Below are 14,468 nucleotides of genomic sequence, written 5' to 3'. Positions count from 1 at the left end.
GTGGTTCCAGGAAATCTACCTATTCCATACCCGATTCTCAGTACTAATCCTTCAGTTCTGACCGTGCCCTACAAACACTTTTATTAAAGAATTCTTCTGGGCTCCTCCTCCTCAAACATCTCTCAGCTCTGCCTCCCCCGCCAGCTGAAAAGACATAGCTCCTCCATAGCAGGAGCAGCATGCAACAAGCAACCACATCAACCCAGCACAGGTCCTCTCAATAACCAGGTGACATCTCTCCCCACGAGATTCCAGTGCTGTCTCTGCTCCCCACCTATCTACCTCTCTGCCAACAGCTGCCTATTAATGCCATACCTCACTTCCTTACTCCCACACATCCCAAACACGCTCTAGCTCCCTACTGCTAGTCCTCCTCTTGCTACACAGGAACCCATTTTTGTCCCAACTTTCCAACATCCTCCTCTTCCTGAATTTATCCCAAGAGCCAGAATGTAGAGGGTAAGGCACAGAACGCTCTTGTTTTGCTGATTTTTAGATCACATAAACTAGTGATTTTGTTTTGTATGTAATATAAATAAGCAATTCTGACCTGTCCCAGCCCCTTAGGGCAGTCATCTAAGTTTTTATATCATATTCACAACACTGACCCAGTCTGAGTTTTGTTTTTAAGGACTGCGTGCAGGCCAACATTCAAATGGAGAAAGCTTTAAAATCTAAAGCATAAGTTGCTTATATTATTTGAGGGGAAGGTATAGCAGGATCAGTTACACAGAGCAAAATTCTCTTTCTGTGAAGAGATTCATCTGACTTTAAAAATTATCTAGTGTACCTTTCCTAATGAAATCCCATGGAATGCTGTGCAATAACAAATAAATATTCTGACAGTCCTTCCACAAAGACAGTCACGGGGGGGGGGGGGGGGGGGAGAGGAATAGCTCAGTGGTTAGAGCATTGGCCTGCTAAACCCAGGTTGTGAGTTCAATCCTTGAGGGGGGCCATTTGGGGTAAAAATCTGTCTGGGGATTGGTCCTGCTTTGAGCAGAGGGTTGGACTACATGACCTCCTGAGGTCCCTTCCAACTCTGATATTCTCTGACTCTACAAAATACACTCCTGCAAAAACCCAATGATCCAGCAGTACAAACTGGATGCTTCAGAAACAGAAGCTATTTTCTTCCTTCTAATAGCTATGCAATCCCACAGATTTTCATTTGAGCTCCTGGATATGTTTTCTGCTATGTAGTCACACCTCTGTTTGTCTTTATGAAACAGGGGACCATGTTAAACTGCTGTAGAACTGTAAAGAACCCTTTTACAAAAAGCACCCATACTGTAAAAAATTGACTTTTAGTCCAAACTCCTTCAAGCATATAATTTAGGTATAAAAACAGAAAACTGAATACATTCGCCATTGCTAAACCACCATGGTCAGAGACGTTACTGACCAGCAGATGATTCTGTTACTACCAGCTTAACTTTTCAATGGAAACAAATTCAATCGCAAGTGTTATTTTCTTTAAATACCCAACATATGTACCCTCCAGAATTTTATTTCAGGCAGCTAGGCCATTGCAAACAAGTAAGTTTAATGCTCAGCTAATCACAGTACACAACATTCTAATGGGCACGGGAATCTGAGACGAGGCAAAGCTACCATCCTCCCTTGAAAGACATGAGTGGGGGTCCACTCATGACCACTGAACTGTGAGTGGCAAAGAAATTGCTACATGGTGCTTCACATCTCTCTAGGCCACTAAACTACACAAAACCAGATGTTGAGACAGACCTTTTTTTTTAAGCAAAGCTAGTCTAATCAGGTTTTCGTACCTGATTTCTCGCACCTACAAAACCAGACAATACCCACGCCTTCTACAGACATGAAATAAACATCTTAACTTACATATTAGAGCCGCTAAATTCTGAATAGCTGGCGACATGGTCAATTGGAGAGTTAGTCTACAACAGGCAATGACCTCTAAATGGTCCTGTGCTTTGGTCAAAGGAATGAGTGAAATTGATCATCGCTACAATGTGTGTGTGACTCCTATGTAGAATATCTGTGTTCCTTTGAGTTTTGTTTTTAAAATGGGTTAACATCCACAAAGGAGATTTTAAAAAGGGAAAAATAAAATTAGAGTGTGTTCAGGGTAGCGCTATTAAAAATATTAGAAAACATGCTGCTGACTAGTGATAAACTAAATAGATTCAGCTCCTTAAGTCTAACAAAGAGAAGGTTATGGGGTGATTTGATGAGTCTGTAAGTACTCATCTACATGACAACCAAATATTTGATAATTGGTTCTTCAGTCTATCAGACAAAGGTTTAACAAGGTCCAATGGCTTGAAGTTGAAGCTACACAAATTCAGACTGGATATAATTTTTAACAGCAAGCGTAATTAACCATTGGAACAGTTTATCAAAAAGCAGGGTGGATTTTCCATCACTGACAATTAAGTCAACACTGGATCTAAAAGATCTGCCCCAGTTCAAACAGGAATTATTTCAGGGAAGTGCTATGGCCTCTGTTACACAGAAGGTCAGACTAGATGATCACAGTGGACTCTTCTGGCCTTGGAATCGATGGAAATTATTATATTTTTAGAATTTTTAAATTAAAAACAAAACCATCTGTTCTATTTAGGCTCTTATATCCAGCCCATTCACATGGAATCTGAGCCCATAGAAGTCAACTATCTTAAGTCCATAATCTAGTGCTTGTAATAACAGTTAAAAAATTTTAACATTAGTGTTGGATTTCTTTTAATTCAATTACCAATAAGGTTTTGCCTCAATTCAAAACACTGTTCTGTAATGTTTAACTTTATGCCAGGGCATACAAACTAGAAAGTAAATCTGATCAGTCTTCTGGCTATGTTGATTAGGTTAAAGGCAAAAAATAAACATAATTATGAAATGTTTGTTAAAATTCTCTCATTTAATAATTTCAGCTGTCACAAGGCACTTAAAAGGGTTTTCAAACCACACAATACCCTTTTAAACTCAAGAAACAAAGATGCCACCTTATGACAGCTAAGCCGACTCTTGCAACTACAAGATGTAGTTGCAGAATAATTAAGCGGAGGCAGGGTCTTCCATATCAAAGGTTGAAGAAACAGGTAATACAGCCATCACAAGTTTGGAGAACAATAGTAATTTTGGAGAGAAATGACAGGATAGTAAAAAAATCACATTTTTCCTCTTATGGAGTAGCCAATTTTTTAAAATCTCAAGTTTTCAGAGATAGGTAAAATCTGCGACACTATAAAACTTGTATTTTATGTGAGCAATCACCCTCTGCAGGAAATATTAGCCTTGGAGGATGGCAACCGTTGACTAGGGAATCACCTAATTAATAACCTACCACAACTCTGTGCAATATTTCCTATTATAAGTTAAAAGAAAATGGGGAGAAAAGGGGAGTTACACCAAAACAAGCATTTTTAGAGCATTTGAGGTGTCATATTTCAAGTATGTAAAAGGTTGCTAGAAGGAGGAGGGAGAAAAATTGTTGTTCTTAACCTCTGAGGATAGGACAAGAAACAATGGGCTTAAATTGCAGCAAGGGAGGTTTAAGTTGGACATTAGGAAAAACTTCCTAACTGTTAGGGTGATTAAGCATCGGAATAAACAGCCTAGGGAGATTGTGGAATCTCCATCATTGGGGATTTTTAAGAGCGCCTTAATCCTGCTTTGAGTGCAGGGGACTGGACTAGAGACCTCTCGAGGTCCCTTCCAGTTCTATGATTCTATGATATTGTGTTAAGCAGCCAAAAAACAATCTTACAGGAAAATACAACCACATAGGAAGCTATAGCTTGGGAAGATAGGTTTGTCCATGGGATTCAGCAGGATGAGGTTACTTACCTGTAACTGGAAGTTTTTCGAGATCTGTGGTCCCTATCTGTATTCTAATAGGGGCTTACACGTGGATGCCATGAGTCTAGAGCCAGAGAATTTGAAAGTAATAGTGTCCGTTGATCTGTGCATGCACCCTTGCTTTGCCACATGGTTTTGTTTGAGGCAATAAAGGGTGGGGCAGACTGACCACGCCTTCAGTTCCTTCACCACCACAAATCAAACAAATCCACAGAAGAAGGGAAGGAGGGGGGCAAGCAGAATACAGATAGGGACCACACATCCCAAAAAGCCTTCAGTTACAAGTAAGTAACATCTTCTTCTCTGCGTGGTCCCTGTTGCATTTCATTGAGGGTGATTAGCAAGCAGTACTAATTTGGAGGAGGGTGCAAGGATGAGGATGGAACAGTGGAACGGAGGACAGCGCCCCAAATGAGGCATCTGTCGCAAAGTCGTGCACACCAAGGACTAACGTGCAGCAAAGGAATGTACCAAACTCCATGCAGTTGCTCTGTACATGTTAGGAAGCGGAACATAGTGAAGGGCAGCTGTAGTCAATGCTTGCTCCTTTGTACAATGGACTCTCAATTCCAAGGGGTAGAGGCAGTCCCGATAACCAATAGAAAAGCACAATGTATCCCGAATCCACTTAAAAATCCTCTGTGTGGGGATAGCCTGGCCCCTTAATCCTTTCAGCTATAGCAATAACCAGTCTAGGGACTTCCCGAAAGGTCTCATCCTCTGCAGACAGAAGGCCAAGGCCCTGTGGACGTCGAGGGAGTGAAGACACCGCTCTTCCACAGAGGGGTGCGGCTTTGGGAAGAACACAGATAAGTGTGTAGGTTGGGTAAGACGAAAGCAAGATACAACCTTTAGGAGAATCTTGGGGTGCAGGGACAGGGAAACTTTGTCCTTATGGAATATGGTGAAAGAGGAGTCCATCATCATGGCCCCTCTATCATGGCCCCCAGTTCACTTACCTCCTTACAGAACTAATAGCTACCAGGAAGGCGACCTTCACAGAATTGGAGTTTTGGAAGGGACCTCGAGAAGTCTGCTAGTCCAGTCCCCTGCACTCAAAGCAGGACTAAGTATTATCTAGACCATCTCTGACAGGTGTTTGTTTAACCTGTGCTTAAAAATCTCTGATGATGGAGATTCCATCACCTCTCTAGGCAATTTATTCCAGTGCTTAACCACCCTGACAATTAGGAAGTTTTTCCTAATGTCCAACCGAAAATGCTCTTGCTGCAATTTAAGCCCACTGTTTCTTGTCCTATCCTCAGAGGTCAAAGAGAATAATTTAGCTCCCTTGTCCTTGTAACAATCTTTTATGTATCCGAAAACTTATGTCCCCGTCAGTCTTCTTCATACTAAACAAACTCAATTTTTTCAATCTTCCCTCATACATCATGTTTTTTAGACCTTTAATACTCCAGTTGAGGCTGAATCAGCACAGAGTACAGCAGAAGTATTAATTCTTGTGTCTGGTTTACAACACTCCTGCTAATACATCCCAGAATGATGTTTGCATATTTTTGCAACAGTGTTACACTATGACCCCCAGATCTCTTTCCGCAGTACTTCTTCCTTTGCAGTCATTTTCCACTTTGTATGTGTGCAACTGACTGTACCTTCCTAAATACAGTACTTTGCATATGTCTTCACTGAATTTCATCCTATTTACTTCAGACCAGGCCTCAGTATTCTATATAACTACACCCAAAACATTATGTAAAAGAACGGTGAAGCTGTAGTCAGGCATTCAAACAATAGGAAATGCCAGAATTAAGTTAGTTTGCGTAAATCTTAGCTTGGGCTCCTTGTGTTTGTACATAAGGGGAGCCTTCCCCTTCACCACACAGGAAAACCTGGGCAGAGCCAGACACCTACCATAAGGAAGAAACACTTTGCAACTGAAGTTAGCTATAAAAACTGATCAACATTCTTGCAATGCAGCGAGTAATTTTAATCTATCCTGACATTAAAACTAACAAAACTCATCGAAACATGCATAGCAAGCCAGTGTACTACTTAATAGATAGTCAGTTAGTCTATGGTGTGAGGCAGATTTGTATCTGAGGGCTTGTCAACACAGAGGGGTGCACACTGCATTACACAAGCTGCAGTGACAGGATGCATACTGGACGATATACCCTCTGTCAATGCACATCACTGCATATACACGCTGGCAGTTTGCTGCAGACCAAGGGTGTACCATGCTCCTTTGCTTTGCTACCGAGCAGCGTGCATTCTGGGATTTTTCTTGCTGTGCATTGTGGGATACTTAGTGGAAACCAGGCTAGTTCAAAATTTTGAATAATCCCATGATTCAGCTGTCTCCATACTTCCTTTAGGGGTAAGCTAGCACCATCTTCAAATTGCTGTTGGCCAGCATGGACCCAACAATGCTCCGCATTGCTATGCTGGCAACTGCAAACGTGCAGAGGCTGTTAAAGCTGTCTTTCAGCACTCAAAGCCAGAGGAGTTTGGCTTTGGACTTCACCAGCTGCACCACCAATAGATGATGTGGCAGCAGCTCCTCCAGCTGCAAGAGGATCTCTAGCAACAGTGGAAGCAGGACGAGGAAGAGGAGGAACACACAGAGCAGCTGACAACAGAGAACCTGTTCCTGGAGCAGCTTCACCATGTGCAGCGCTGTCTCTCGGCTTGGGAAACCAACACAGATTGGTGGGAAAGGATTGTTCTTCACACCTGGGATGACCAGCAGTGTCAAGAGAATTTCAAGATTGGGAACGCAACCCTCCTAGACATATCTGCTGAACTGACCGGCACCTACAGCAGCAGCCTACTAACATGCAGCGCCTCATAGCAATGGAGAAGTAGGTCAGAACTGCCATCTGGGGACTGGACACCCATGAATGCTATTGGTCCATTGCAAACGAACTCTGCGTGGAGAGATTGACAGTTGGGGCCACTGTCAGGCAGGTGTGTGACGCCATGAAAAAGGTACTGTCGCACCACGTTATAAAGCTTGGTAAAGCTCAGTGTTATCTATGATTTTGCACACGTAGGATTCCTAAACTGTAATGGACAACTGTGGGACCTAGGTGCCTAGCATTTGCCCTTTCCCACCTTTAAGGCACAGAATTCATAAACAGAAAGAGGTTTTTCTCTATCGTGCTCCTGGATTTGTAGACTACCATGGCAGATTCACAGATATAAATGCAGAGTGGTCTGGAAGAGTCTACACTATGCTAGGATCTTTTGGAATTAATGGAGGAAGTTATCCTGGGGGCAACAGTCCTATGTCATTAATAATGTGGACATGGCTCAGGTATGCTGGGACACTTGGTTTACGCTCCATTTCCCTGGTTAATGAGGCATTCACAGCCTGCTTGGACGGAAAGATGGACCTCTTTAACTACTCGCTCAGTGGTTGAAGAATGGGAGTGGAGTGTGCATTTAGCCATTTGAAAGGGAGATGGCACTGTCTGTGGAATAGGTAGGAAGCGGCAGACAAAAAATCCCCAAGATCACAACCCCATGTTATATTTAACAAAATATTTATGAGACTATGGGAGAAAACCTTGGCAATAGTGTGAGGCAGAGGTGGAGAGATGTACTCAGTAGTCTGAGCAACCAACCAGGTGTCTAATACAAAATGCAAACAGGCAGGACAATATTCATCAGAGTCTCTTACTGAGTAATCCCAAAAATGAAAATGCTGAAGAATCACTGATTTAGAATGCAGACCATTATGTGGTTCTGTTAATACAAGTCCAGTTTACAGATGATCCTAAAGATAATCCTAAAGATAATGCCATTGATTCAAACAGAGCGACTCCAGAGATGAACTTGTCCCAAGGCATTTTTATACACAAACTATTTTTTGACTGGCTGAAAAGGATTTTTTTTTTTTTGTAATTTATCAGTGAATAAGGGCCAGCTACCCATCAATCTAAATATGTGCTGACTAAACACCCTGGTCTAATCAAGCAATAATCTGGATGCAGAATAGACGTCTACATTTAACGTAGCCGCAAAGTCATTATCTCTGTGACAGTGTTCAGTTACTGACATTTTATTTCTGTTATGCCAGAAGATTAACATTGTCTGAATCATTTTCTCTGATGCATGTCACATAAAATGCTCATTTTTGGCCCACTCCTTAGATGTGCAGAGCACTCGCTGCTCCCATATTCTCTACTGGGTGAATTCTAGCTGGCTTAGAGAGTACAATCGTGTGATTTATCCATAACAGCATTGCTTTTTAAAAGACACTGCATTGAGGTGAGAAAGGGAATCAATCATCAGTTCCCACCTTGCTTATTTGTGAGCAACAGAATCTTTCACCCTATTCAATGGAGAAGTGGAGTAAGCATTTAGATTTGCTAATGAAGTATCTAACCCACATTATTATGGGCAAGAGATTGAATGGAACTTAAAATGTCAGATTCAGATCTATGTTGCCTGGGAATGGGGGAGAACAGGAGAAGATAGACAGTCAGGGCTTTTTCTCCTGATACTTACTCAATTTAAAATTAAATTAAGCTGCCTATGCTTCCTCCTCCCCTGTACTATGCCACTTCCCCCACTAAAACTTACTATGATTGGTGCACCTTGGAAGGCTTACTTGTTCTTCTCCAGTCTGCCTGAACTCCCAGGCCAAATCCTAATTGCTCAGATCAACTTAAAACCTAATTCTGTAATGAGATCTGCTAACACAGACCCATACACCTGAAAAGATTTCCACTGAAGACAATGAGACAGTATGTAGGTGTTTAGAATCTGAAATAATGGATCCCACTACAGGACCAGAACCTCTGTTTATAACCTCTTGAAGGAAGAACCTTTCCTTTGTGCTAGTTAGTAAAGCACCAGTGAGCACCTATGGACAAGACAACACGTTGTTAAATGCTAGAGGCTGCAAAGGCTCAAAACCTCCAATCCCTGCCAACACTCACCTTCCCATTTCATCCCCAATCTGCATCTCAAGTCATCCAGACATGTGTGTTCAGCATTTCCAAAGATCAGGCCTCTTATGTGCCCCAATGCGGATTTAGATGCCTAAATTTAGTTTGAAAATCTTGGCTTACAAACCAGATACTTTTTAACTGCTCCCAATTTTGATGCCCTGTTAATCTGTGAGAGCTGTCTTCCCCAGACATAGACTGTAGGAGTATGCCTTTGACAGGTGATCCAAAAATTAGTCAGAAAAACTACCTGGCTGAACAGAAAGCAAACTCCTAATAACGAACCTTAACAATGGGATTTGTAATCAGAGTTTCTTGACACTAATTCCCTGGTCCTGATGGGGATGATGCGAAACATTTTGTGCCACTGCTGAAACCGGGAACAATTCATTCTTGCCCTTGAGCCATGCATGCACCAGTCATTTTTGCCCCAAGTTTGCACAATAGAAAAAAAAAGCAGGTGGTGGCGGGGGGAAATAGTGGCCAAAAAAATGCCTTTTCAATGTTCAATGTTCGATTTAATATCTGTAGTAAGCAGGCTCAAAGCCCCGTAAGTGCACATACTGCACAATGCACCAGTATAACAAAAGGCTTTTCAAGAATAGGCTAAGCATCATCTGGATTCATGAATATGTGCTATGGTGACCGGGGCTATTTAAACAACAGGTATTTTAGATGGACATTTGCCAAAATTGTGCCATTCACAAAGACCTGGACTCCAGCAATCCACATACGCTGATACATTGTATCAATCCATGACACCAAAAGTATCCCAGCACCAGCATGCAGAGGCATTAGACATAGGTAATATTCACAGCTAACCACCTAGTTACCTAGACGATGATCTACCTAGCAAATACATTCCTGCTTCCTGAAGACACTCACGTGGAGCAAACAGGTTATTTTATGATGTTGCTGTATTTTGTATCAATATGTCACGTCAAGAAACCTCATCTTCAACCACTATGAGGTTTGAACAGGACAGTCTCAGACATGAAATCAAATTTTAAGAGTGATGGGGGAGCAGAAGGCTTGAAGCCTGATAACAGAAGGATTCTAGCCAAGGACAAAAAGTATCAGGTATATTCAGGATATAAGTGAAATATAAGTACTAATTAATCTTCTAACATAGGGCCTACAGGCCATCAGGAGGCCTGCAAGATATTTAGCTTAGCCAAATTAGGCCTTAGTATTTAGGATAAGTTAGTTAATAATAAGCCTCTGAGCTTGTGTCAATGTTTGTGTTATGCTAATGTTTTGAAAATAACTGCTGTGTTTGGATAATAATGTCTATGAGATCAGTAGACATCACAAGATGACCATTGGTAGAGCTTCATGAAACGTTAGAGACTTCCTTCAGGTAACTGCTGGTTACTATGGTGATGAAGTGAAGTAAGTATTAATGAGTATAAGGAGAACTAATGAGTTAGCCTGTGAGAAACGAGGGGTATGGAAGTTCACGTAAGCAAAAGGAGTTAAAACCTTCCTAAATATGCATGATGTTCAATGGGCATCATTATAAAAGCTGTATCCTGGTCTGTGCACATGGGCAGGGGTGACACCAGTGTGACAAACATTGGTGGTGATTATAGTGAGGAGAAGGATGACTATGATGACTAACACTTTGGATTCTTCCACAGGCATGGTGAGACTAACACAAATGCTTTACGTTCTCTATTGGTTGGTCTCTCCTTTACCAGATTGTTTGGTTGGCTAATAAAATAACTATTACAGAAAAAGCATTATGTATTCTTTCGTGCCCCATGGGGTCCCCCTTCTACTGATAACCTCTCTACTGTAGTCAGCCTTGGGGTCTTAAATCTCACAGATTAATGTAAGTGTAAACCCACACCACAGAGCGAGTAATTGGTGAAATTACCCCATAACTATAGATAAGGCGTCAGGCTGAAAATCTGGCATGTTCCAGGCCAGTTCAGCTTTAGTCTGTAAACCACATAAAGAATCAGCTTTGATAAGTTTATGTTAAGTTCTTGACCTACCATCTATCTCTTGTCCAATGGAGAGGCCGGCCCATTTTCTCTGTAAAAAACAAAAACAAAAGTTGCAGAGAGGCAATCACTCATCCAAATTATAGATACCAGCTCACAAGAGAGCCTACTTCCTCACGGTGAGCTTTAGGAAACGTAGGAACGCAGTTTGAACAGCAAAGCAGATAGAATAAAATTAGGGCTGTCGATTAATTGCAGTTACCTCACACGGTTAACTCAAAAAAATTAACTGTGATTTAAAAAATTAATTGTGATGAATCACAAACAATTGAATACCAATTGAAATCTATTAAATATTTTGGATGTTTTTCTTCATTTTCAACTACACTGATTTCAGTTATAACACAGAATATAAAGGGTACAGCGCTCACTTTATATTATTTTTATTACAAATATTTGCACTGTAAAAATGATAAGAATTTTTTTTTATTCAATTCACCTCATACAAGTACTGTAGAGCAATCTCTCTATGATGAAAGTGCAACTTACAAATGTAGGGTTTTTTTGTTACATAACTGCTCTCAAAACAATGTAAAACTTTGTGTGAAAACTCTCATTGGGGATAATATTTATAATGCATTGTATTATAGCTTATGTCCTTTTGAGATCTTTCTGTGAACGAGAAATTAGGTACTGTAAAAAAAGATATTTAAGTGAATTTCAGTAGGTCTGAAGGATTCTTACAGAACAGTATGATGTACATACTGCAACCCACTGCTGCCAAGCATCTTACACTTCTAATTATTTTCCAGGCTGCTGTGATAGAAGAAGTATATGGAGCATCAGCAGGAAAGGAGTGTTTTACCCAATTAAGACATAATGGAACATATGACAACCTTACAAAATTCTGTACACCCACTCACCTGCTCAAGCATATATTAACTTTTTCATCAGCATGGTAAGAGTGAGAAATTAGTTTTTGTGCATACACCGATATATTTATGACATGAGGCTAACATACTGCAGAGAATAGGAGATGAACCAGAAGAACTGCATGATTTATAATAGATCTTTTCTTGCTCTCACATTTAGACTCTATAACAGAGGATAGTAATAAGCAGCTACAATGTATGCTTATTCCATTAAAACTTCTTTAAAAAAAATAAAGACAAAGTAGTCAAGAGCAAACGGGAGCTTCGCTGCACCTATCTCAGAGTAAGCCAAATCTCCAAATAATCTGATATTAATGAGAAAGAAAGCATTTCTGGAGAAAAGTTGGCGAACTTGTTTTCTTTCATAATTTGAATGTGCTGAATCTGAAGATGTTTACCAAGCTGAATTCTGAACTTTAATGCTAACATTTGTAACTTAGAAAAAAATGACAGACAGTAAAGGAGAGGTACTAAATAATTAATTTGTTGCCATTTCCTGTACTGGTGGCAGTACATGGATATGGCGTGTATCCTCCTACTCTTTACCAGAGCTCAACAGGCTGGAATTTGGGAGCTTCAGCTGCATACCTTCCAAAGAATACTTCTCTTTTTTCACCAATATAACCACACAAATTATGCTTGATGGGGATCAGTGCACTTAGCAGAAATGAACCAGCTCCCTCTGAGGTATCTGAAAAGTTCCATAGAGGCAACTGGGTTACGAAAGGTTCCAACCATAGATTCAATCAGCAAAAAGAACAGGCACCTTTGAAACTAACAAATTTATTTGAACATAAGCTTTCATGGGCTACAGACCACTTCATTAGATGCATAGAATGGAACATACAGTAAGAACACATCTATACATACAGAGAACATGAAAAGGTGGAAGTTGCCATACCAACTCTAAGAGGCTAATTAATTAAGATGAGCTGTTCTCAGCAGGAGAAAAAAACTTTTTTAGTGATAATCAAGATAGCCCATTCCAGACAGTTGACAAGAAGGTATGAGGATACTTAACATGGGGAAATAGAGTCAATTTGTGTAACGACCCAGCCACTCCCAGTCTCTGTTCAAGCCCGAGTTAATGGTATCTAGTTTGCAAATTAATTTTAGTTCAGCAGTTTCTTGGAGTCTGTTTTTGAAGCTTTTCTGTTGCAAAATTGCCACCTTTAAGTCTGTTACTGAGTGACCAGAGAGGTTGAAGTGGTCTCCTACTGGTTTTAGAATGGTATGATTCCTGATGTCAGATGTGTGTCCATTTATTCTTTTGCATAGAGACTGTAGAGACTGCGTTTGGTCAATATACATGGCAGAGGGGCATTGCTGGCATATATCAGATTGGTAGATATGCAGGTGAACGAGCCTCTGATGGTGTGGCTGATGTGATTAGGTCTTATGATGGTGTCACTTGAATAGATATGTGAACAGAGTTGGCATTGGGCTTTGTTGCAAGGATAGGTTCCTGGGTTAGTGTTTTTGTTGTGTGTGTGTAGTTGCTGGTGAGTATTTGCTTCAGGTTGTGGGGCTGTCTGTAAGCAAGGACTAGCCTGTCTCCCAAGATCTGAGAGAGTGAGGGATTGATCGTCTTTCAGGATAGGTAGTAGATATTTGATGATGTGCTGGAGAGGTTTTAGTTGGGGGCTGAAGGTGACAGCTAGTGGCGTTCTGTTATTTTCTTTGTTGGGCCTGTCCTGTAATAGGTGACTTCTGGGTCCCTTCTGGCTCTGTCAATCTGTTTTTTCACTTCAGCAGGTGGGTACTGTAGTTTTAAGAATGCTTGATAGAGCTCTTGTAGGTGTTTGTCTCTGTCAATCAGATAGATCCGAACCACTTCCAAGAGTGGCCTGATACCACTGGTGAAAAGAGGAAGAGGAGGAATTAAAGTATCGTAAGAATGTCCTCAGACCTCAGCAGATGGGCTCTCTCCCATACAATCTGTGTGCCCAAGGTGCAGCCCAAACCAGAAAATTGTTCAGGCTTGGACCTGATAACCAAATAACTTGCAATGAATCCACATCAGCATAAAAGCAGTGAGATTATATTAATGAAAATAAAGTGTTAATCACACTTTTAAGATTCAAATTACTCACTAGTGAGCCAGCATCCAACTGTAAAACATTTCATTGGAGGATCTGGTTATGCAAGTGATTCAGAAATATTTGGCCAGGAGCAGCTGAATACCTTTATTCAGGAAAGGCTCATGATGCCAAAGGAATGAAGTATCCATACCAGATTCCATGACCCACTGTAAAGGACAAGGGCTCTGACATTTTCCTCCCTCTATGCAGCTGCAAAAGTAAAGAAAATCAAAGACAAGGTAGTCATATCAATGGCTGATCATCTCATATTACAGCGCCTCATTACTGCCTATAATGTAGGAAGGATAGTGGATGTGCACAAAATATCAAATAATGAGCTAATGCCAGTTCCTCTTGCTTTTGCTGAGGTAAACAGGCATTTCAGAAGTGGAAATAAGTCTAACAGATGTTTTTAACGAACAGTCAGTTTCTTCCTGAGATAATCTTGATAGTACATCCATCCTGGTGGAGGGATAGCTCAGTGGTTTGAGCACTGGCCTACTAAACCCAGGGCTGCGAGTTCAATCCTTGAGAGTGCCATTATAGGAATCTGGGGCAAAAATCTTTCTGGGGATTGGTCCTGTTTTGAGCAGGGGGTTGGACTAGATAACGGCCTGAGGTCCCTTCCAACCCTGATATTCTATGATTCTGTCCAGTGATTTACAGCCAAGCACATGAAATGGCACTGGCGACCTTGCAAAGATTTTAGTAGAGTTAGTTCTTCATTCCAGACAGCACTTCAGCAGGACTGAT

At 41.0% G+C, this 14,468-nt stretch overlaps 1 protein-coding gene across 2 annotated transcripts in view; it reads right to left on the bottom strand.

Moving 5' to 3' along the window:
* Positions 1-14,468, bottom strand: part of NSF (N-ethylmaleimide sensitive factor, vesicle fusing ATPase) — a 155,258-nt gene that overhangs the window by 111,849 nt on the left and 28,941 nt on the right. For both annotated transcript variants that reach the window (XM_050934943.1, XM_050934944.1), the window contains exon 4: positions 10,754-10,793. In XM_050934943.1, coding sequence (XP_050790900.1) covers positions 10,754-10,793 — 40 coding nt within the window. The remainder of the gene's footprint in view (positions 1-10,753; positions 10,794-14,468) is intronic.

This window comes from Gopherus flavomarginatus, chromosome 25 (assembly GCF_025201925.1).
Source record: "Gopherus flavomarginatus isolate rGopFla2 chromosome 25, rGopFla2.mat.asm, whole genome shotgun sequence".
NCBI classification, from domain to species: domain Eukaryota; kingdom Metazoa; phylum Chordata; order Testudines; family Testudinidae; genus Gopherus; species Gopherus flavomarginatus.
This window is presented reverse-complemented; position numbering and strand designations above follow the sequence as displayed.